Genomic DNA, 26,189 nt, shown 5'->3' on the forward strand with positions numbered 1-26,189 from the left:
GTGTGTGTGTGAGAGATGATCAGATGTTCAGATCTTGCTGTTCTCCAGGTGAGAGTCGATGTGTTTGATAAGGGCGTCGTCGGGGTAACCCACAGGGAATATCAGCTGGCAGAGAGGGCAACTCCTCATGTCACTCTCCTCTGTCTCCATCCACAGCTACAGGACACACACACACACACACACACACACACACACACACACACACACACACACACACTCAGTATGGTAGAACAGTGGTTCTCGAATGTTTTTACTTTTTATGTCAAGAACATAAAAAATTGATGTATTTAACCATCTTTCAAAATTCTTCAGAAATGATCCAAAATAGCTCACAGTGCGGCACGATTTTTCATTTTTGCTGTGGACCCCCAACCCCCGATGAGGACCCCTGGGGGGGCCCCCCTGGACCCCACTTTGAGAACCATTCCGTGAATATAAACGTAAAACAAAAAGCAAACAATTGCAAAAATAAGACTTTTTCCGCAAAGACGTCACACTTAGCTCACATTGATGGAGGGCCAGGACTGGGCGTGCTCCGTGGACAGGTATCCCGGCGGGTGGCAGGCCAGCATGTTGGAGCGCTGCGGGATGGGGAACGCGGAGCAGGACGCGGGGCCTCTCGCGGGCGAGGGCATGCCATGCAGCGTCCTCGGCGGGCTGATGGGATGCGGGCACGCCCACTCCTCGTCGTCGTCGGAGGACTGCCCCGGCGGCTGGGGCGCCGGCGTGGACGGCGGAGGCGGCTCAAAGTGCATGTGGGACACCTCGGACAGCGGGAAGGGCATCTCTCTGGAGTGACGCAGGGAGTCTCCGTCTCCTCCGCCCATGGAGCACTGGTGGTGAGACGGAGAACCCCTGTGCAGCGCCTGTCCGCCGCGGGGGGAGCCCATGTGTTGCGACTGCTGCTTCGGGTAGCCCTCCACGTAAGGCCGGGGCTTGGGCAGGGTGGAGATCGGGTCGTGGGTGAAGCGGGGCGGACGCTGGTACGCCGACGGGTCGGTGACCTCGGAGTAGCTCCGCCGGCCCTGAAAGCTGGCCCTCAGGTGGTGGCTGGCCGGCCGACAGGAGTAGGAGGCGGGGCCGTTGTTGATGTCCAACAGGGGCGAGCGGCGGTGCATGTCGGGGGAAAGGTGCTGGATGACAGGGGAGCACCTCTGGGGGATGGGAGAGTGGTGCGTCGGAGTCGGGACCGGAGAGTGGCGCTGTGAGATCGGTGAGTGCCGCGGAGAAACGGGGGAGTGGCGCTGGTGGTGGATAGGAGAGTGAAGATGGACTGGGAACACACAGAGGATGAACAATTGCGTAAAAAAACACATTTTAAAAACACTATTTACACAACCATTTCTGACTAGAAGTACCAAGAGCTCCACACACCGAGGCAACACATTGTATGTCGGTCTTATAAGGGACCATACTGGCTTCAATAGATCATTTTCTATTCCCAGCTTTAGCTATAAGTACATATCCAGCCCTATAGACCATTATGAATTTCCAACGTGTGAAAGATTGAGCGTTCAGATCCTAGTAATGCTCAGAAATGGAAATGAATAAATACAACAGAATAAAGAACTTTTCCAAAGTTCACCAACCTTTTTCTTAGCAGGCCTATGGCTTCAAGCAGCAGCTGCAAAGTGCAAACGAAGGCCCAGGTCTCTGTGCGGCCTAGTGAGCCAACAGAGCCGACTCATGCCAAAATACAGGACTATGTTCACGAGCCAGTAGGAGATAAGTCAGACCCCTCTGGTGTGGTGGAGGACCGAGGACTGTGTGTGTAGTAAGAGGGGACAGTACTGCCCCGGAGTGCCAGCAGAATAGACCAGCTTACTGGGCCAAAATGGGACCTGAACCCTGCCAAAATGTCTGTAGCCCCAGGGCCTCAAGTATTATTAAGGCATCCCTGGCTGTTGATACCGTAGCTCCTGAAAGGAGAAGCAGTGGGGTCGTTTCCAATGCCCTCATTTAGTTTTTCTGATGTAAATGAGTGGCTGCGACGGTGCTTCTGTGATTTCGGTTTTTTGGATGTGATGAAAACGGATTGATTCATTAATTCATTAATTAATGAATTAATGAAAATTGCATCAGTGTGTATTTATATGCAAATATCATGACCAATGGCATTGCAAGACTAAACAATGAACATCAATGATGAGGTTTATGTGAAAAAAGAACAGAAATAACTATTTATTAATTTAGTAATTAATTAAAATAAAAATGTTACTGAAAAGCATCGTTGGGGCTTTTTTATGTGTAGACAGTTACCATGCCATGATGTTACCCTAAATATTAGTAAGATATCTTCAACAGTTACTCCGTGGATTACAAATTCACAATCCAAAATATCCTCAGTGCTGTTGACGTTGTTTTTCCGAACATCTGGCATTTGGCATTTCACTGTTGTAGGTGAAAACATCAAGGATGTCTATTATTTAAAGCAAAATAAATGCTGCCGTAGCCCCCTCGTTCAAGCAACCATTCACCTCGGCGACCCCTATGAAGAACTCGTGAATAAAATAACATTTCCACTGTTTCCATGTTTTCTGGCATTTGTAATTCTAATCTAAAGAGCACTAGCTATAACAATCTTGTAAAAAATAAGATACTGCACCAAGAGGTTAAATCAATAATGTGCTTATATTTATTTTAAAGGGATGTATCCAACTGCCTAGAGTGTGCATTCACTATTTCCTGTTAACTATAACTATAAGGGTCCTTCATTTTCAATTAACCAGAATCACATGGAACAGTCTCAACATGCTGTTTGGCTGTACGTGTATTCAGTTTCCACAATAAAGGCATTGGTTTTTGGTTTGATGTGAGACATGAGCTATAAATTCAACTTGGCACAGGAAGAGTAAAAGTGAGTAAAAGTGAAGTTGTGAGGACTTGTATACCGTAAGCAATAGACGTTTGTGCTTACCGTTTCCCCTGCTCCAGAGTCCAGACATGGTATCTGCCTTTGGACATATTTTATTTTTATTGCAATCTACTTTGAATTAACTTGTTATACATATTGTTACCTGTTACAGTGTGTTTCAGAGGACACTGTTCTCTTTTAAAACAACTCAAGCTTAGCATGAGAAAATAAACTGCATATTTTATAACATAGTGTGTAAGTGCTAACCTGGACTGGCCAGCTGCTCCTGGGAGGCTTTCCTCAGGATCTCTGTCTGGGCCGAGCTTAGAGCCTGGAGACGTCCCAGCTCCTCTGTTAGCTCAGTGTAGGCCAAGGCCAGGTCCACCCTGCAAACAGGAGGAGCACGCACAGCAGTCATAGCATCAGTGTTGTTTTTGTGGACTGAAACGAAGACGAAAAATGTTCGTCGACTGCCTTTTTTCACTGACGAAAACTAAATGCAATCTGAGCTACGATGACTAAAACTAAGACTAAATATACTGACAATTTCGTCAACAAATATACAAACTAGAATAAAATGTCAGGAAGGGACTAGTGGACAAGAGATCCAGTATAAGTCATTTTACAATTAGTTGCATGCTGAAAATAGCCGATCTACAAGCCCACAACACGTCGCGCTGCGATGCATTGTGGGCTTGTAGATCAGCTATTTTCAGCAAGTGAAAAATCATCAAGGCCCGCCAAAATACATTTTGTTCGACTAAATCAACTGTAGATTTAGTCGACTAAAATCCTATGATATTTAGTCTAGACTAAACTCTAGACTAAACACAAAAACATTCCAGGTGACTAAAATGTGACTAAAACTAAATAAACTATTCAAGAGACTACGACTAAAACTAAAAGCAAAATGTACTGCCAAAAACAACACTGGTCATCATGGAATCATTACAATCGTTTTCATTGACATGCCTGTATTTTATATTGCAACAGGTGCCGTAACACACGCTTAATCATGCCGTCTTCACCCTCCAGACAAATACTGCCTTTGATGTGACATTACTCCAGCAAACGACAGTACCACACCACACCACACCACACCATACCATACCATACCATACCCAGGATCTAACCCAGAACAAAACTATAATATTCCTGGCTTAATGTTGTAAACCAACCAGAGATAAAACCTTAGAAAACAAGCAGTCCAACTGGGAGTCTTGTATTTTTACAATTACAGTGCATAATTGAAGTGTTGATGTTATGCAAGATGTGCCGTGACACTCTCGGGGCCGTATTGAAGAGTGATACTAGTTAGTAGTTACTATATGTGGGTAAAGGGCCAAGGCAGAGAGATTGAGATTCTGAGGGAGATGTACGTGGTGGTAGAGGTGGTTGTGTGGAGGAAGTGACTTGTCTTGCTGCTAGCTGTCAGCACCTGTACCCCTCACATCTGATAAGGGAAATCGCTAACCAATTTCCTCTGAACTCCTCAGTCTTAACTTGCTTTTTACTCATGCCAGAGAGCGATAGTGGCAGATTATGATGATGAAAGACTGAGTTGGTTGGGAAAGATGCTCTGATTTCCACTTAGCGAGCGCTTTATCCCGCAATTTCATCAAGGTGTTAAAACACAAGGGTGGCATGTGCATGCATTAGCAAAATAATGCACGCACAGTTCTATAGTAGCGCTAATAAAAAATAAATATATTATGTATGACATGTACTCTTCGTTTCCGCTTTCAGATACAGTAGGGTTGTGTAAAAGTGATAAATGAGTCGATTACTATATTTCCATTAATAACAATTATTCGATTAATCGATCATATTTAATTTATATATTTTTTTAAATGTTTGTTTTTATGTTTTAGGGGGATTTGTTTGAGTGAAAGTTTAATTACTTCCTGTAGAGGCAACATAGAGAATAAATAAATATTACATCCATAATAGGTATCCTCTAAAATGTAATTACTATGCTACTAAGGCTTTATTTAAAAATATATATATATTAATAATAATATTTTCTTAATGTTTTTTTATCCTATTAACGATTATTCAAATAGTCGATTATTCTGACCCATCCCTAAGTGAATGCAAAAATCTTAAAAAGTCAAAAACAAATATTAAACGGAAACATATTTTAATGCTGTACTGGACGAGTAACAGGAGACGTGGCAGATGAGTACCAACGTGTAGTAGTTGGTCTTAAATCTGATAAGGTAGGCTACGTCTTATCAGAACTCATAAAACCAATTTAACAAAATCTCTCTCTCCTGATGCCAATCTGACTCAGCTCATCTCCCGTTAGAGATGGTGACAGATAAAAAAGAACGAGGCACGACACGTCCGTCTGGAGTTCAACTGCCTAAATACCTGCACCGTCGTCAGCACTGCAGTAACAAAAAAAGCAACATACTGTATGTGCAGCCTACGCAGCAGAAAACAACACACGCTGTCACATTTTAAATGATTACCCTGGCGAGCTTACTCACAAACTTAATTGAGCCTCAACGTGCGTGCGTGTGTGCGTGCGTGCAATAATGTTAGAGAAACTAACATTTTTGCCAGCCAGTGCCATCAGGTTTTTCACTTTATAACATAAATGTTCCGCTACCAAAAGCATTTTTTAACATCTGCAAAGAGATATAAATAAAAACAATATCTGCAAAGAGATACGAATCAAAACGATAATAAAAAACAAAAAACAGTCAATAGTTAAACATTCCATTACAGCTCCTTAGATTTAAGCCTATTTCCACCAACTTGCTATGAGTCAGACCCACTGGGCGGGCTATAAAGACGCCTACTTCCCCCGAACACATTAACGAAGCCATCAGCAACATGGCCTCTGCTCAGTGGATTGTGAGCCACTCACTACCAGTGTCAATGGATTGACACGATACTGTAGGCATAATGGCCCTGTTATAAATACATCCACAAAAACCCATCAACAGCAAAACAACATGCGCAGCACTCAGACTAAATCACTTACTGTACATGCACTGCCAAAGCTATCCATATACGCTGTATTATTTGTCTGTCTATATCGAACATTTTTGGGTCGCAGTCCAAAACTCCCATCCTTTCATTGTCCACATTTCAAGCTCCGTTGTGTATTCAAGAAGGCATTCTCCTCTCTCAACAACACGGATTTATATTTGTCAGTTTAGAATCTAAACTGACAACTTTGATAGATGCCATGTTGATTCTTTCCTTTTCACACCTATGTCATCGCAGCAGCCGTCACCTGGCCTTGGGGGGGTTTTGACAGCCACTCTCTGCGACTAGACACAGGTCAAATGGCAACACCTCGAACTCAGGGAACCTCACTGAGTCTGAGCCGGCGTGGGAGTACTTTGTCACAGAAAAATAAATGTGTAAGTGAATGTATCTGTGCAGATTGTAAAGTGTGCGCATGTGTGTGTGTGTGTGTGTGTGTGTGTGTGTGTGTGTGTGTGTGTGTGTGTGGGGGGGGGGGGGGGGGGGGGGTATGATGGCAGTTTGGTGCCAGGAAATCGATGCGTCAGGACAACGTGTGTGTGGGAGAAGAAGTGAACGGTGCGTGGGCTGGATCTGACCCATGATCAGACATTAGAGGGCCGCGGCCACTTGTGCAATCCATAAACCAAGCTGCTCTAGCAGATAGTGTTCAATGCACGGTTCTTTGTTTGGCAAGAATTGGCAGTTGGCAGTTTGGCACACATGGGGCCAAGCTGGGGTCAACTGGGAAGTTGCCATCACACCAGTATAATTTTTCTTTAAAGGTTTTTTATGGCCAGTTTACTGGCTGTGTCACTAAGCACCCTTACACCAGCATGCATAGAATATTCTTTACTTACTCTTTTCTATTTTATGAAATCATATATATATTTATTTTATTTTATTTTGTACCCATTTTTCTCTGTGCCTATCTATCTATCTATCTATCTATCTATCTATCTATCTATCTATCTATCTATCTATCTATCTATCTATCTATCTATCTATCTATCTATCTATCTATCTATCTATCTATCTATCTATCTATCTATCTATCTATCTATCTATCTATCTATATATATATAGCAAATACCGTAAATGCAGTTGCAGTTGGGTAAAGTACATTAAAAAGACCTCTATTCTACATTGTGATACCACTGGTCCTGTACAGTGTACAATATGGGCCTGCCAGGTATTAAACGGGTGTTAACCAGCCGGCAGATATAGCACTAGGAGATTTCACACCTTGTCCATACAATGACTATACTACTCCTGTTATTCTCATTAAAGGGGAGAACCACCCATACTACAGTACAACTGAATTGGTTGAAAATGCTCTAAAAAGCGTTCGATTTCAATTCGAGTGGCTGTTTATGCTGGTCCCATTGTAAACTGCGGGCGGCCTGAGAATAACACATCTTGCCGAAGTCACTGGTCACGCACTGGCCCCAAGAAGTAGCACTTCCCTACCCCCTTAGATAACACTTTTGTAGACTTCGATAGCATTTGATACAGACTTATAGCATATTATGTAGTCACAGCACTATAATTTCATTGTATGTAGTCACAGCACTTCATAGTATATATATGTATAGCATCGTATAGTATATATGTACAGTATAGTTTCATTATAGATATTCCACTGTTACGTTCTTAGTTTATGCATTTTTCATGATAACTACTTTTTATGTATGTGATGTATGCAATGCTTTTTGTTCTTGCTTAATGTAAATCGCTCTGGATTAAGAGCGTCTGCTAAATGCCTAAATTGTAAACAGAAGGTGGGCATGTTGTGCTAATTTCGACTCATCATTATTATTAACACATATACCGTACATGACATAGTTGACTGTTGAAAATGGCTGGTTCTCCCCTTTAAGCACTGTTCATGGAACACTACAGGTGTTTAATGAGACCAGTGGTGAGATAGTGAATAACAGACTAAAGTCTGTTGCATGTCAGGTCCTACTGTGACTGCTTTCTATACAGTACATGCACAAACAAGGGTGTAGTAATGACCTGAAAAGTGAGGAATAGCCTAATCAAAGCATTTGTACAATACTGGGAATGAAAGTCAATTATAATTGGCTATAGTAAGGTAAAATATCTTTTTATGGACAACCTTGTGAAAATATGTATATTCTTAAGACGGGTTGTGTCTGACAACTTCACAATGAACAAAAGCCTTTTCCAATACTGAAATTAAATTCCCATTTAGTACAAATCTTGTATCCTGCGTCCTAAAAATGGATGGCTACTTGCCCCTGTTACACTGCTCTCCCAAACGCCAACACATTCTATAAAAGTAAAAAAGCAGGCTATTTTCACTTATTTGTGTTTGGGATTTTTGGGTCAAATTCTGAGCTCATGCTTCCTTCAATGCATTGAGGAGTGAGCAGGCCGCTTCTTTTCACCTGACAGGGGGGAGTTTCCCCGGACGGACGTAGCGCGTGGAAGGAACACGACACGTTATTCCAACCAGTTCCTTCCCCCTCCACGGCTATCGGGGGTGTTGTTGAGTAGTTTCAGACGAAGAGGTAACTGTGGATTATAAAGTGCAGCAGAGCGGTAGGCCTCCTCCACTGCTGTTCTCAACAGTCCTTGGCCATCCCCAGCCCACCTCCGCCTCACTGTTTACTTTCACTGAAACCATTCGTTCACAGTGTGTATTAGGGCAGCTTTCCCTCTTAGTGCAGTGGGTTGATCTTGTTTACCCGATGAGCACCCTGAGGTAATTTGAGAGATTAACTAATTACTATACTATAGGTTCTAAGAACCTCAAATCGTTTAGTAGTGGCATAGGGCTATTCAACTGGCGGCCCGCGGGCCAAATGCGGCCCAGGGAGAGCCCCCTAGTGAAACTTTTTAAGAGAGAAAGTTACAGGTATGTGTGTGATATATAAAGTGCTAGATTATCATAATGACAGTAATCCTAAATTATATTCTATCATATTCAAGGGCTTTTGGAGAGAAATTCAGGAGGGCGAGAAATTAGACAGAGTCCTGCAGTCTGTGTGTGTGTGTGTGTGTGTGTGTGTGTGTGTGTGTGTGTGTGTGTGTGTTTGTTTGTATTTTTCAGCTAGTGCTCGTTGACGCTCGTTCTGTCAAATAGGTCTATTCTAAGGTATAGCATAAGCATATACTACTATAGACATATATCACCCTGTGCTCATACTGTGCACAAATGTATTAGCCTACATGAACCTTTGTGTTTGAACACAAAATGCATTTGTAGAATCCAAAAAACAAAATCGTGCTTCGTTCGCACGCTGTGCGGCACTCCACACACAATCATTCTACAGTTGTGGCCCCCGACCTAATCTAGTGAAATGAATGGGCAGGGGATGAATGGATGAATGAATGGATGAAGGAAGGAATGAATGAATGGTCACATCAAGCCAACAGAGTTTTAAAGATCATTTAAAATAGTGTGTACTAGACATTATAGTAGATGAGTGATTGCCAGGGAGAACTAAGTGGCACTTCCACTGTGATCACACTGCCCCCTACTGCTCAGATCACCTCTTTATCTTTTCAATTTAAATAATCCATTGACATCCATTTGACATCATTCTGCATACTGTGCTTATATATGGATGCATTTAGAAGGAATAGAGGAGGAGTAGAAGGAAAATGTTATATATATGAAAATGCGGCTCCTTATACAAAATCACACCCATGTGAACTGAGTGGTGCAACTCCCCTCCCCCCCCCCCCCCCATCTCCTCTCTCCCTCCCCCCCCCCCCCCTCTCCTCTCTCCCTCTCTCTCATTAGCAGGCAACAGTGCAGCACTAATACTATCTCTCTCTCTGTTTCTGGCACAACAGCGCCCCTACTGGTACTCATAGTCATACTGGTGCTCATTATCGTCACATAGGTGAACAACACATAGGTGAACACGGACATTGCTGTTCCTTGGAGTGGTTGCACCACTCAAAAACGGTCTCAGCACTTCTCAAGGCTGTGGTTTCATTAGTGCTAAATCTGAACCCATTTAGCCCGTGGTGGGATCATGCTCATCGTCTAGGTTCTAATGAGGCCCCAGGAGGTCAGCAGAGAGCTCCTGTTGGGACATTAACCTGCTTGCACTCACTTTTCTCCATTATTCTCCTTCCTATCCAGTGGTGGGGAAAAAAGTACTCGATTGTTTTACTTAAGTAAAAGTATCAATACTGCAATGTGGAACTATACTTACATTACGTTAAGTAAAAGGTATTGGCATCGAAATGTACTTGAAGTACCAGAAGTAGAAAGGTACTCACTATATATGCAGAATGTGCCATTTCAAGTTTTCAGATGTATACAAATATTTTGAAAATAGCCGATCTACAAGCACACAATGTGTCCCATCGCGACGCATTGTGTCGCATTGTGATCGGCTATTTTCAAATAGCCAAAATGTATATAGGGCTGAACTAAGTGTTTAATGCATGTTTTGTAATAATAATCAAAGTAAGGAGTAACTATAAAGTTTTCAAATAAATACAAATGAATGCTTTCACTGTGTATGGTTGAGGTAAGTTAGTTATTTTGTTTTGTGAAGAATGTGTGAATATCATAAAACTAGTGTAAATCAAGTACTCATAAAACATAAAACTCAGCTGTGAATATCCAACTGGGGACCCATGGCAGCGCTGTGTCGGACCCCAGGTAGACTAGAGACTCATTCATGTGTCTCTAATGGGGATCCTTTTTAATAAACCTATACTTCTGGGATGGCTCATGAAAACACATCATGCCCCGTGGCGCTGTAGAACCTGCATGTGTGCTATATGTGTTATGTAAATTATGTTTACCTTTGTTCTTGCTGAACTCTTAAAACATTAATGAGGATTCTGCACAAGGACACTGAAATGTCACGTGGAGGTGAAGCCTCCTAACACTTAATTAAGCTCAATTCATACTCTGTCGAACGAATGCCTGTAGCTCTATTTGAACTTACATACGAGGTTTGTACTTGTATTAAACTGAAGCACTCACTCCCTTTCTCTGGTAATCATCTCCTTCATGTTGCCTCCCCTCATCCCCTTCCATCCTCTCCTCCTTCCAACCTCATATCCTTTCTGCCTTCCTTTTGGCATTCTCTTTCTCCTTCCTCCTCTTGCTCTCTCTCTCTCTCTCTCTCTCTCTCTCTCTCTCTCTCTCTCTCTCTCTCTCTCTCTCTCTCTCTCTCTCTCTCTCTCCATCCATTCCTTTGTCCCTCCTTTTCTCCCGCCTTCTTTCTCTCCACCATTGATGGGTAGCGGTCACTTACTGCTCGTCTCCCACCTTCTTTATCCACTCCACATCGCACTGCTCACACGACGAAGTCATTTCCTGCCAAGGTAGAGCGTGAAATTAGATTAGCATGCAGGTGACGAGAGCGAGGGCCAGGGACGGATTAACCCCCATGAGTGCCCAGTAGTATTGGTGGACTCCCATAGCACGCGAGCACGCAAAATCTTTGGGTTTTTTTCCGTTTCTTTTTTAATTATCTTTTTTAAAGGTCCACGTCGGGAGACCTTTTCAGGGCCTCAAACCCAGTACCGCGCAGTCCAGTTTCGCTGAAGGGACCCACTGGCACAATTCATTTGAATGTCCCATTTCACATGTTTAAAATATACTGTAGGCTGAAGTGGTTTAATGTATGTTTTCTAATTAAAATCTAAATCTCCAAAGTAACTGTATATAGTAACTCAAGTTTTCAAATAATTGTAGCGGAGTAAAAGTACAATATTTGGCTAAGTTAAAGTACAGGAAAATTGGAAATACAGTAAATTTAAAATACCTCAAAAGTGTATACTTGTAAACATGTAGGCCTACTTAATTACTTTACACTACTGCTGTGTGTGTGTGTGTGTGTGTGTGTGTGTGTGTGTGTGTGTGTGTGTGTGTGTGTGTGTGTGTGTGTGTGTGTGTCGCTGACCCTCTCTCTCTGGCTGTTCTGCAGCTGTCTCATCTCTTCCTTCAGTCTCTCACACTCCACCTTCACCTCCTCCTCCCGCTGACACGCCCCCTGCACCTCGCGCCGTGCCCCCTCTAGCTCCGCCTCCAGCCGCTGCAACTTCAGGTCGGACAGCGTGTCCAAACTACGGGAGCTCTGCAGGCTCATGGCAGGACAGTCCAGCACTGGGGGGGTAGAGAGACAGAGACAAAGAGAGAGAGAGAGAGAGAGATGCTTTGACTAATACTTCACAGAAATAATACTTCATACTAATAACACAGGAGAGAACTTGCATTGCAATAGTTAAGAACTAATCAACTAATATATATATTATTATTTTGTTTCGGTTTTTGGGAGGTGTATAGTTCCAGACTTTATATATAGCAGGTGAGACTCTATAAAGCAAACTATCAAAATAAGTTGTAATTCTGATTCTAAAAGGTTGCTGTTTATACATTTTAATATATCTAACAAACTATTCAATCAAGCTGCTGAGTTAACACGCTGATTACATTAGCATCAAAATCACTTCAGGCACTTTCACAAGCTCACAGCTGTTATGATGCAGCAGTTGAGTGAAAGAACTAGAATGACTTGTGCCCCTGCCATGAGGACAAAGAGCTACATTCTACTGTATCTGGAATTCTGGATGCTTGGGTCTGCGTGGGCCGTGGGCACATTATGCAGGTTCAGCTCCGTCCTTGAGCCAACGGATTGGCAGAAATCTTTTATTCTTCTGCCTCTTCATACGTACAATACACACACACGCACGTAGCCTAAGATTTTAGACTCTTGTAGATGTATTTTATCGATTCTGACATTTTCAATCTACGACAGTCTATGTTCTCTGGTGGGTAGAACAGCACCCGCTCCCTCCGTAAAGTTCTGAACATGTACAAATGCAAAATATAAGGTGCTTACCCTGCTTCGTATAGTGCTTACCCAACTGTTTGATTTATTTGTGCGAAGCGTTTGAGATCTGTAGGTCTTTAGTTTTCAATAAAGAAGTGTTTTAATCTATTCCCCCCCCCCCCCCCCCCCCCTTTGGCTTAAACATGTTCAGAATCGATTTATATCTACGAGAGTCAAAATATTAGGCTAGCACGCACACGTACACGCGCACACACACACACACACACACGCATGCGCACGTACAATCACACACAACGCAGGCAGGCAATCACACACTTGTACACAACCATGTGTACAAGTACTTCACCATAAATTTTGGGGCACAAAGAAACCCACCCCCGCAATAATATTTATATTAAAGTGTGCCAACAACATCATGCCTCCTCTCTCTTTCCATCTCCATAAAGCTACAGTATATGAGTCAGCAACAGTCTAGGTGACTGTGGCATGTTTTTTCTTATTATTCCATCAGCCATACGGTATTTTAGGAGTCAGAAGTCAGCGTCTACTCAAGAACACTGACTCAAGAGCACAGTTATTTTACAGCAGGAAATAACAAGGACCCAAACACAGCGGTGAGCCGCTGAAAGATGTTAACGAGTGATGTAATTGCATTTCATTACTGTAATTACAGTATGTTCTTATGTTCAGTCTTACAACTATGAATCTGCTAATTGGGTGCGATGATTAGGGTGGTTTCAATGCCGTTTAAACCATCTTAGTAGACTACTTACAGTAGTAGATTAGTTTTCACTTTTCAGACAAGCATTAGCATAGCAAGTCATGGATAGAGTACATTAAATATAGAAATAAAGCATTGACTCAACCAAACTTTATACTCTATACTTTAGCCCTGGGTTATGAAATGTATATTAGCAGCGACATTGCTTTCATATGTAGTTTCAAGGCTTTTGCGGCCAAAGTAATTAATTTCCTCCAGAAACTGGCTGTATCAAATATGAATGGACATCATTAACGACACACAGCCACCCCCCTGACAGAAAGGCCGGGATGATCAGTTTATCTTTCAAACACAGTTCTTATATGAAGCGACCTAAAATGGTGATTTGAATGCAAATAAAAAAATACATGAACCTGTGTACTGAAAGTGACGTCAGACTTCGGTGCTTTATTCTCATAATAATTCTGTTTGTTCAGTAACGGCCGGGGGTCTCCACATCTCTCAAGCTCTTTAGTAAACAGAAAATTCATTTTCAGGTCATCGGTCACCAGTAAATGTTCCGATAAAGGTAAATAAAATGTTGGGGCATGTGGCGTTTACTTTCGAGTTCACCAGTGTTCCAATTCCAAATTTGCCTGCTAAGTATTTTGTTTCATCACTTCTAATTTCACTTTAGTTGTTTCTGCAGATTGGGTGAAATTTGTATCTCGACCTGAAAATTAATGTTCTGTTTACTAAACAGCTGAGAGACAGGTAAACTGCTGTTACTAGCAAGACTTATTTAACAATCTCCACCAGTATTGGGCAAAGTGGAAGCCGAAAAACACGCTTCAGTGCTTGCATGCATGCTATGCGTATGTTTGCAGTACAAACGCTAGTTAGCTTCAATAACTACTCCAGCAAGAAAATATAAACCCTCTCTAAACAGTAAGAACATGGCAAAACAAGTCCTTTAAATTAACAAAGTTTCCTTCTCACTAGAGGATGAGGTATAGCCAGACCCTGATATCCTTCTCACAAGAGCGACATAAGTGAAGCTTTTCTAACTTGGCGGTTTGGTCTCTTTGGTTGGAAAATGCCTTTATCTGCACTAAAGAGTCGATCATTCACAATCTTGTGTCTGTATTCCCCTGCAGCAGACAAGTAGCAGGCATCAGCCCAAGGACTGATGTCACCGTCACACAGAAATGCTTCTGTCAGCTACACATCGGTGTATGGCAGTGGTGTACTATATACTACTGCAGTACTTGATTGCGACCTATGCTCGCAGATTACTGAAAACCTGCAAAACCTGTCAGTCAGTCCGTCCGTCACGCCTCCATATATGGCCGTCAGTCCGCCACGCCTCGTGCACCACGCTCCATATATGGTCGATTGGTCGTCAGTCCGTCACACCTCGTGACACGCTCCATATACTGTATGAAGATCACGACACTGACCCCTTAGCCATACATGGAGAAGACTGGATCATCACCTAGATCTGCATATATGGAGCCGGCCAGCAACTCTACATCTGACCTCAAACCTCAAACCCTTGGATCTCCATATATGGAGCAGCCCTGATGAAGACCGTATAGGTCAAAACATGTCGGTTGAATACAAGTTTTCCTCCTTTTTAACTATTAAGTGTACCCGAATCTCCGCTTTTTTCTATGGACGGGTCTCATGGTCGCAGGCTCGCAGCCTACGTATTTCCTGTAGGCGGAGACGAGACATCTGCGGTTTCCCCGCACCAAGCTTCTACTACAGTGAATGGAAAAGTGACTGATGTTAGTCTGCCTCAAACGTTACTCTTTTACCTGCTTTTTACTAACACTAACATTACAAAGATGCCCAGAACATCTGGATGAACCTGTGTAGTTTATGGCTGCTCCAACAGTAGTGGCAACATAAAAAAAAAAAAAATGGAATGTCAAAATATCTACCGCGGTGGCTGAGACCAGAGCCATTGAGTAATGGTTGAGACAAAGCAGTGAAAGGTCCTGAAAGATACATAACGTCAGTCTTACCCAATACCCAATCTTTCTGTTTTAGGAACACAAGGCAACTGTACTTTACCCCATAGCCATACTAAGCATTAAAGTATGAGGTATAAAGTACAGCAGGTCGGAATCGGTCCATATGGAGCTGGAGCTGACCTGACATTCCATATTTGACTCAAATTTGATCACACCATGAGCCTCAATATTCTGTGGAGCACAATCCTTTTTGCATGCATGTGTGACTGTGGACTTGTGTTTGCTGCATGCCTGATGGCTCACAGTCTGTCTTTCCTGTCACAATCTGTTTCTTGTTCTGTCTCCCTATTACCTTTTCTTGTCTTGCATGTTTCTTACTGTAGTTATAGTTAGTGTTTAATTTAGAAATAATGTGACTTCCTCGTTTCTTAGTTGGGTTTTGTTTATACTTACTTTAAGTTTGGATTTTGTTTATACTTACTTTATTTTGTAAGGCTAATGTTCTAGTTCGGAGAGCACTTGCCTGGAAAGCCTTGCATGGGATGAGGAGAGTGTGGAAATCAGATATGGGAGAAGACCTTAGAGGCGGCTGTTCATAGCTACTGTGGAGTCAGTACTGCTGTATGGGACCGAGACATGGACCCTCACAGTACAACAGGAAAAAGCCCTGGATGGAGTCTACACAAGAATGCTACGAACTGTGTTAATGGTGTTAATACATGGGCCTCTATGGGGACCTACCACCGGTCACAGACAAAGTCAGAGAGAGAAGGATGAGGCTGGCGGGGCACTGCGTCAGGCACCCAGAACTTGAGGCAAGTAAATTGACCCTATGGGAGCCAACCCAGGGCAAAGCCAGGAGGGCAAAGAAGCGTACCACCTATGTAGACGTGCTGCGGCGCGACAGCTTGGCTGACAACACTACAGAGCTCAAGAACCTGACGTTGGATAGGAAATTGTGGAGGGCAGCGATCCAGGAATCCCGAGTTGGTGTTGGCTAGACGTCACTCTTGCAGCAACTAACTAATGTTCTAGTGTTTCCTGGTTTCCTCTGTTGCTGCTGTTTCATGATTTGTACCCTGTTCAGAAAACAAATGTTTTCTGAAATAGTGAAAATAGCTAATCAAAGCTCACAGTGTAGCAGATATATATATTTTTTTACAATGTATAACCACACCCTGGTTGTGGTTAAAATGGAAACGTAAAAAAACTAATCACAGTTCTGGAAAGTTCCAGGTAATGGAAGGAAGGTTCTGTGTCAAACCTCATAAGATAGGCACTCACTGTGTGTGTCATTGCTTGCATGGAGTTGGAGGTATTGCATGTCTTTGCTGTGGAGCTGGGAGTTGAGTTTCTGCAGGGAGCTGTCTCTCTGCCTGAGAGCTGATTCAAGGCCCACAATACGCTCCACATGTTTCTCCACCAGGCTGGTCTGAAACCACGCACGCACGCACGCACGCACGCACGCACGCACGCACGCACGCACGCACGCGCGCACACACACACACACACACACACACACACACACACACACACACACACACACACACACAAACGCTCATTAGAGGGATTGATTTTGAGTAGGGAAGCATTAGCAAGTGAGTACAAGATATCGGGGCAAAAGTCGAGTAACTGGATGGAGCCATTTAAATTGAAACCACCGAGAGAGCTTCAGGTGACATTGAAACTGTGTCAATGCTTGGCAAGTGGCAATCTCTTCCTCTTTAGCTACTCCCTGGCATTAAACCACTTAAGCGTCTACTTTATACATCATCACGATACAAATGATCTACAGGCCTAGTACATTAAATCGTTAAATCCAAATTAGATCTTTATTTTAGCTATTTCTTGAAAACTGTAACATTGAACATTTGCCCAGAATAGGATAGGGGCCAGGCAGACAATCTGTTCACTTGGAACCCAGTGTTCAATTTGGGTGGGCTCCCACCTTATATCGAAGGGTTTCATTTCAGTGTGAGACAGAGACACCTGCTACATGAAAAACATGCCACCAACTCTCACAGAATGATCTCTTGGCCATATTATTCACACAGTGTCCTTTTCTGCTCCTACTTCATGGTGCTAAATTCTCACAGCAGAGTGATTTTTATTTTTAAGCCAATCGTTGCACAAAAGTCGAGCAGAAATGCGCTTCTCCAAAATGGATTTTCTTTTCCTTCGTGAGGTTATTGTCGCAGACCTCGGCTTTTAACCACTTGAACATCCCTATTCTAAGGGGAACATGCACTTTACAAGAGCATACAGTACAGTTTCAACTCAGATCAGTTTGACTAAGTTGTAGGGAGTAGGCTAGAGAGGTTTTAAGTGGTTAATATAGCGCTCGCTAGTAGGCGCAGTTCAATCTTTGCCGTAATTTCACTAAAACACGCGAGACCTGCTCATTTTAGAGACCATTCACCTGTACCTGTATATGCCTTGTATCAAGATACAAGATACAACATAAAAAAAGAAAACATGAATGCGCCATGAATGCGCGTGCAGGAGCATGCATGTGCGTGCATGTGACGTCATTAAAATGGAGCTCCCCCCAATTAAAAAATACCCCCTACTACACTACTGGTGGAGTCGACGTTGAGTCACTGACCATCTTGTCCAGGTCTCTCTGCAGGTTGCTTTTCTCCATGTGGATCTTTTCATATGCCTGGATGACATCCTCCAGCTGTTCCTCCCTCTCCTTTCTCTTCTTGAGCTGAGAGAGAGAGAGAGAGAGAGAGAGAGAGAGAGAGAGAGAGAGAGAGAGAGGACGTACTGTAAGGACAGGTGAGGGCTACAATACGTGTTCCACTTGTCCGTTGGTTGTATAACCGGACACATTTAGGACACCAAAATAGCGACGACACGCTCGGTACAGAGCGCCTGCAGTCTCCACATCCAGATGAAGAGGATAATAACCTCAGTACATAAGCAAAAAGCCTTTTTACATACAGTATGGCCTCTTGAAATAGACCGGGTGTTCCCAAATGGTGTGCTGAGGTACAATGGTACTGTCCAGGTGTACCTTGGGAACTACAAAGTATTACTATATTTCTTTTATGTGTAGTGTACCTTACTTTGTGTGTTAGTACCATAACTAAATACCCCTTGGGCATGCAATTATGTAGGTGAAAATTGTTATTTCTTTGTATTTTATTATTATTATTGTTACTTTATTATTTTTCATGTGTGAAAGAAAATATAGCTATAAATACAAGTGTGATTTTGGGGCACAAGTTTGAAACCCACTGGAATCGACCACCCAAGTAAGACACAGGAGCACTCATGGCGTCTGCACGTCTATTGCAGTGGGTGACTGACTGACATTTTGACAAGCATCTTCCCCAGACAGAGAGCATGCGTTCAACACCAGCTGCAAAACAATATGCCAGCAAAAAATGAGCTCAAAACAACAAGTCTAGAAGCCTTGAGAGGACTAAACTGGCTTTTGTGCACGAGAAAGCCACTGTCATCAACGTCTAAATCGATGGTGAAATGAATAGACTGTCAAAGGAGGACAATTGAGAGAGAATGAGATTATCCTGAAGAATAGGGTCACTTCAGGCAACGGAACAGGACGTGTAATATAGTGGCGGGAGGAGAGAGAGAAGCTGTATATACTTTTATACAAGTCTTGTTTTTATCTTGAAAATAACAGAGTGACATACGGCAAAGTAAAAAGAAACTGTGGCATAGCAGGAGGTAAACACGGAACAAGGACAAAGAGCTACCGGTATGTCAACAGCGGGTGCTTGAGAAGTGCGGCGTATATACAGTATATACAGTATAGTATATACAGCGTGGCTATATGGTAACACCAAAGACATGATCTGCCTGGGGATGTCAGAAGGGTCTTGACCAAGAGCAGTGGAGCGAGATTGGCCTACCGGAGAGCCACAGTTCATGAACACATTTTGATACAAATAGACCCCACAGCAACAGTATTTTAATGAAAGCGGATTTGATGACTGACCTGTTCATCTTTTCAATCTCAGGCCGTATTATATTGACGCGTTCGTCTGGTTTCCAGGCTACGAAGCCATATGTGTTTTGAGTGATGCAACCACATAGACTTTTGAAGGTGTTATTTCAATCAGTATAATTTGGTTAACCCATTCTGGGCGGGAACCCCTTTTGGTGTTTTTAGCATTATGTCATACTTTAGCGATTGAAAAATAGCACATCTACAAGCTCATAGCGTGTCGCGTGTGTGGGTGTGTGCGTGCGTTCGTGCGTGTGGAGGAGGTGTTTTCTTTGCCATGCCACTGTACTGTGGAGATGCGATCCTGCATCCCTAAAAATGAAAGCAATGGATGTATCCGAGGAAGAGGCTTTGTTGTGGAGGTATTCAGACACAGGGGGCAGACAGACATGCTGGCATTTCAAAGCCTCGCCGCATGTTATTGTGCTGCTAAAGCCTGACTAATGCTGCGTTCACACTGGCAGCGATGCGCTACAAAGAAACGCAGCATATCTGTTGCCAAGTCGCTGTTCAGTCGCATGCGCACTAGCGCCATTATTTACCATTCAAACTGAATGGTATAGCAAGACTAATGACATCATGATGACGTTAGGATGACGTCCTCCGGTGACATTTCCAGGTCGTCTTCACCAGTTGAAATACTATTATTATTCTGGCCTCGATCGGACTGAATTGGGCGGAATTTATGTTGGTCTTGTCTTGGTTTGACTTGATTTGGCCCCAGTAGAGACGTCACTAATTAGTCCAGGGCCTGACCGTGCTTGCTGGGATAGCCTGTATCCTTGTGGTTGCCAGTGTGACTGTGAACGCATCATTACACACAAAATCACCGATTTACAGTATAAGCTCACAACATGTCCCATTGCATTGTGAGCCTATAGAATAGATTCCGTCTGTGACGCCATTGTAAGACAGGGTATGACTTGGACTTCACTCCCGCTTCCGGCAATAATTCTGCTCCCATCTTGGCGTCTCGCCTCTCCTACTGTACCTACTGTAGTCACCTGGCTGCTGTCATACCGTTTTAGCCAGAAAAGGACAGGGGTGACGTCTCGCCCACTGCGCAGGCTCATTCAGCCAATGTGACACATTCCATCACTGTGAATGGCCGGCAGTGAGCGCTGCGACCTTGTGTGTCGGAGGACGTGTTGTGTGGCTCTTATAAAAACATGTCCTCCTCCCTCCCACTCAGCCTGTGTCTCATTCCATTTTCTTTGTCCATCCATCTCTGTTCTTATTGTCACCCCTTCTAGAAAATATACAAGCTATTCACAGTTGCTCATCACCCCATGCCTGTTCCGCCACTCTGTCCCTCTCCTCCACTGCACAAATACGAGTTAGGAGCGAGAGGAATGACTTGTCGAGATGCATTACGGGCACTGCCATTCTATTCTCTATTCCCACAGCGTTTTTTTATATCCTATACCCATACCCTGAGTAAACAAACTACTTTTTCAAATCTTAAAGCTGTCAAATATCCTTTCTTTTTAATATATCTAGTTTAGAGCAAACCTTTTATAACTACATTTCAACACAACACATTTGACACGACGTGTGTGGCCACAAATCTGTCGTTGTGTCAACACGAGATATGTTGTCCCTGACTAGTGAATGCATCCAGTTGACAGGTTGACACAAACTTTTGCAACAAAACTGTCGGATGGACACACTCAGCAAGACTTTGGCCAGTTCCACTCCCACTTATGCTGTCCGAACCAAAATAGAAAAGTGTGAAAATCCCATGTCACAGCAGCCGTTCCTGGACTCGGAACAGCACGATCTGTGGAGAATTCGCTTGGACTGCAACTCTCATGCTCTTAATTAGCGTGAGGTTTTCTTTTAGGTGGGTGTCCACCGCGTTCAAGTCAGCGTTAATTTGTTCTGTTGACAGAGGAGGTTTTCAGTCACCTCTCTGCTCTCTTACCCTCTTGCTTACTCGTCTGCCCTCTCTTCTCCCCCCACCATCTGTCTCCTGTCCCACACTCTCCCCACCACTCACGATTCTCTCCCTTCTGACATGTCTTATATCATATAACATTTAACCTCTTAAACCCTGGCTATATACTTCCCAGGGGTCTATATTTGGTCCAAATTTGGCCTTTGTGCCCTCAGACAATAAATGGCCTTATTGCCCCTAAAATTATGAAACTCCTGGTGGGTTGTGAGCTTGTAGATAGGCTATTTTAGCATTTTTTGTACGCCACCATTGTACAACAACGTAGAACACTAGGCTATATTCATTTGTTCATGTCGCTTCGTTGATATACTGTATAAGAAATGTCAAAAGAAATGTCCAAAAACTCCTGCATCTCGGTTAATAGATTAACATGAGCAAGATTACATCGTTTATTGGTTCTTACTATAATTGGATACTTCAAGGTATATTCAGTGATTTCACTCAAAAAACCTTAGGTTTCGTTTTTGGCTGTGGGACCCAGCCTTTCGTCCAATCAGGATAGAGAGTCAAAAACGAAACCTAAGGTTTTTTGACCCCCAGGGGTTAACTGGGGACAGGGAGGAACTCCTTATATGGCCAGCACACTCTATAGTATGGAGGATTATCACAACAAAACAAAAAAAATAAGTGATATTTGAATTAAGTGAAATCACTGAATATACCTTTCACTATATTTTCTGTTAGCCCAAAGCGTTGTGACACCATTATTAGACCCGGTCTTATTTAACGTTTCTTAAAATTTAATTGGCCAAAGAATTCTCACCTGTTTCACCTCATTTTGAGATGGACAGTATACAGTCAATCCCAAAACGTGTTATGTTGAGTGCAGAAGTGCATTTCTTTTCACTTCATAAATGCACAAATAAATAAATAATACTGTCGTTTGTTGTTCGAAGGCTTTGCTTGCTTATGAATTAATAAAATACAATAAAAAATCTGTTAGTGAGATTTTAAGGTAATTGCATTGTTTTACTGTCTGTTATATTTTCGGAGGAATCTGCACTACATCTGTTCCAGGAGTATTTGCCATTTGCAGTAATTCTAGCCCTTGAACACTAAACATATTTTTGAGTGGTGCAACCACTCCAAGGAACAGCAATGTCCGTCCTAACCTATGTGACTATGAGTACCAGTAGGGGCAACAGTGGTGCTGTTGTGCCACAAACAGAGAGAGAGAGAGATAGTGTTGCACTGTTGCCTGCTAATTACAGAGAGACAGAGAGAGAGAGGCAGAGGGAGAGGCGAGTTGCACACTTTTTTTACACCATCACTAAACATGGGTATATTTTACCCAATAAAACATATTCCATAAAATATATTTCTCATCAAAATATATTGCAGTACAGCAATACATGGCAACTTGAGGTACTCTTCTTTAATATTTCATCATGACTGTTTACAAAAAAACAAAAAATTGATTTCATGTTGGGGCAAAATCGGTGAAAAACATGCATATATTTTTTAATATTCCTAAAAAAAGAGAAATTAAGTTGGGAACTTCTCCTTTGGTCCACCCATTCCTAAGACATGCGAGAATGGTCCAGTGAATTAAACAATTAAAAAATTAAAAAGTCCATTGTGGGTGTGTATTGCTCTCCCCTCACCTCGTGGGTCAGGGCGCTGACTCTCTGCTGTAGGTTTCCGTTCTCGGACTGCAGCAGTGCTGTTTCCTTGCTCTCAAAGGAGCAATAGGAGTTGGTCTCCTCACCAAACTCACTGATCATGGGAAACTGCAGAAAGAACAAGAGGACAATGCCGTTAGCAAGGAGGTGGCATGACTGCACAAATAATTGTATGTACAAAGAATTACTATAATAATGTTGACGACAATCACACAAGACAATTTATAGAGTTTGGGCTTAGCAATTGAACACCTGCAATTTCCAGACCTTGGTCAAGTAGTAATATTTGCATACTGGTCTGTTTTAGTGTTTTTGCTAGATGATGTGCCTCTCCCTTCAGTCTGATAATTAGGCTAGTCCATTTCTATGCATGCATGCACGCACGCACGCACACACACACACACGCACGCACGCACACACACACACACACACACACACACACACACACACACACACACACACACACACACACATTCATGCAGTTATGCTTACGGAATGTGCCACACCATGAAAAGACACTTATGGTGATGCAGAGAACATTACGCTGATATGATTCCGTGAATAATCACAATTATTCTAATTATGTGGTAGGTGCATTAACAGACAGAGCCACCCAAAGCACCTTAGACTTCCTTTTAATGTGATTAACCTTTTCCTTAATTACATTTCCTAATTATTAGACGATTACAGAGTAATGGTTCTGAACCGTACATTAGTCATAACTCATAATATCCCCTGATAAGGAAGAAGCAACAATACTTATTGCTTATGTAACTTTACTTCACTGCAGGGGGAGCGCTTTTCATATAGCGCTCGTCCTCGTCACAACGGCTGTGCTTCTGTGAGGAGGACCAAACAAACCTTTTCCATTTGGAGAGACACCTCTTTCTACTCAGACAGAGTTAACAGTGCATGTTAGTGTGCGAGAGGCAGAGAGGCCCCAGGGGGGGATCAGCAATCTTCACACTGCTGAACATCCCTATTTCAGCCCGTCAGCCCCCCAAAGTATTGCATTCAGCTTTTCAAAGCGTGTCCTCTCTTCCCAGCTATCTTGGGAAAAAAGGCAGAGAGACTATAGGGTCGAATGACATTGACAAAATATTTTCATCAACTTTTTTATCAAAATAATTGCTGATCTACTGTACAGGCTCACAACGTGTCGTGTTGCGACACGTTGTAGATTGACTATTTTTGGGAAAGATATTTAGTGTAGATGGAAATAAGACGGGACATGTTAATAGATCCTGCAGGCACTCCCGTAAAACAATGCATAGGCCTACATGATTTTAATCGTTAATTATTGCCATGGCAATAATAATTATCATAAACATTGAGATATTTTCTTTTGTAGAGGACTGTAACAGAGAGGTACCGTTACCCATTTTTGCACATTATAACCTGATTGACACTTTATATTTTTGCACAGCACACTGGCACTATAATTGTGTGAAATATTAAGTGCAATGTGTGTAATGTTTGGAGTGCTATAGAGAAGTGCAATTGTATGTGAAGTGTGATGGTTATAGTGATTGAATGCTGCTGTTTCAGTGGACTGGGCTGGGCTATAATCAGAATTTCAGAGGGGGGGCTGTGATGTGCTTTTGTTATTGATAATATATTTGACTATGTTAGTATGTTGTAGTATAGTGTGGAAAAAGGATACAGAATCAGTATTGTTGTAGTTTTTAAGAGTTTTGTAGTATTGTGTGTTGAATGTATATATATTTATAATGTTTTAGAGTTTGAATACACCCATGTAAATGGAGCAGTCCATGCTCATTAGCCTTCAGCAGTGTATAAAAGGCGGGCAGTTGTCTGCTTGAGCTGTACAGTATGTTGTGTACACTATATACTTCGTCCGACACGCAATAGTCCGACACCCTACCTTAACCCCAAACCATAATTCTTAACCGCCCATGTATGCGTCTTTACCGGCAGCCACGGGTGTATCATTTTTTTTGTTGGTCACGTATCTTGTTGGATACAGTTAGATGCCAGTTCATTATGTCCCTTTTAATTCATCATTCTCACAAGGACATACAGTACGTGGGCTAATTGTGTGTGGGTAAAAAAATAGAGAGGTACATTAACACAGGTGCCACAAGATCGTACAGTGTATATCCGAAAAACGCAAATTCAGCACCTGCTTTCTCTGAATCACCTCTGCCTCAGTGGGAGTCTGTCGCTCCTGAACAAACTGCCCTTCGCTAGCGCGTCAACGGGGTGGAGGCCTGGGGTCACAGCTAACAGCTGTGTTTGGAGCCCAACATACAGCACTCACACACACAGGGAACTGTTACCCCTGCTCTTGTCCTCATTCTTCCGCCCTTATTTTCTCTTCCCACTTTCACTGCACCTCCCTCCCCACTGCCTCTTCAAGGCAGTTCCATTCCGTTATTGGCCTTGCAGTTGCAGTGAAATTGCAATGTGCAACAACACACTCTCTGTCAGTCACCCGTCCCACCCGCAGCGCTCCCGCGGGTGACATTAGTGTCCCTTGCTGTCATGTGGGTCACGGATGGGGAGTTCATTTGCCTGGCCAGCTGTGTACTGTACCTCAGACCCCCACTCTCTATTAGCCTGGTCTCCACAGGAAAAACTATGTCCATGCTGTATGTTTTACAGTGGATGTTTGTATGTGTTCCTTGGACCTATATATGGATGAATGTTTGACATCTTTTTGGTACCGTCAGCTGAGCACCATTTTGCCACTGCTTCTAGGGAGGTCTGTAATGGTCTACAGTTAATTAAATCAAAGCTGTGCAGCATAATTGGCACATAGCATGATGAGTTTGATTAATTCTCCTGTTTGGCTGGTCCTAGATTTATGTCAACGTAGATCGTCATAAATCTCCTGGTGTTCCAGAGATTCATATCAATATTGAAATGGAACTGCTTATGTGGACAGTGTTTCACTTATTGTTCCAAATAAGGGCCGATTCATACTCCTATTTTACCGCTGTTTCGGCTCTATAGTGCCGAAATGATTTCGGCTCGTCAGGAATTTTCAGTAGCACCGAAGAGCCGACTTTAGGACGGTACCCGCCCCCCCCGAACCTCAAATGACGTCACATTGTAGGCTCTACAGAGCCGAACCGACTTTTATTTGGCTCTAAAATAGGAGTATGAATCGGCCCTAAGAATAAGCAAAAAAATTAATCAGCAACAGTGTGAATCAAGGCGGGGGCATATCTTTGGTACGATGTACTAACAGTCCGACACGCAATAGTCCGACACCCCAATCCTAACCTAACCGCACACGGAAGTCACGGGTGAGTCTTAACCGGCCACGTATGCCGGACTTTTGGTGTGTCGGACTAATGTA

The 26,189-nt window shown here is 42.9% G+C and overlaps 1 protein-coding gene and 1 long non-coding RNA gene across 2 annotated transcripts in view; one reads left to right on the plus strand and one right to left on the minus strand.

Annotated features, from left to right (window-relative positions):
- Positions 1-26,189, plus strand: part of LOC310874519 — a 71,731-nt gene that overhangs the window by 44,920 nt on the left and 622 nt on the right. The window lies entirely within an intron of this gene.
- tbkbp1 (TBK1 binding protein 1) overlaps positions 28-26,189 on the minus strand; it is a gene marked incomplete at its 3' end in the record, with an annotated part of 26,896 nt that continues 734 nt past the window's right edge. The window contains exons 2-9 of the mRNA XM_083787344.1: positions 22,847-22,972; positions 17,915-18,019; positions 16,594-16,741; positions 11,740-11,942; positions 11,089-11,150; positions 3,122-3,240; positions 507-1,273; positions 28-156 (exon numbers count right to left, since the gene is read on the minus strand). Of these exons, the coding sequence (XP_083643470.1) occupies positions 28-156; positions 507-1,273; positions 3,122-3,240; positions 11,089-11,150; positions 11,740-11,942; positions 16,594-16,741; positions 17,915-18,019; positions 22,847-22,972 (1,659 nt within the window). The remainder of the gene's footprint in view (positions 157-506; positions 1,274-3,121; positions 3,241-11,088; positions 11,151-11,739; positions 11,943-16,593; positions 16,742-17,914; positions 18,020-22,846; positions 22,973-26,189) is intronic.

Source organism: Protomyctophum parallelum (assembly GCF_964188405.1).
Source record: "Protomyctophum parallelum genome assembly, chromosome: 17".
In the NCBI taxonomy this organism is placed as follows: Eukaryota; Metazoa; Chordata; class Actinopteri; order Myctophiformes; family Myctophidae; genus Protomyctophum; species Protomyctophum parallelum.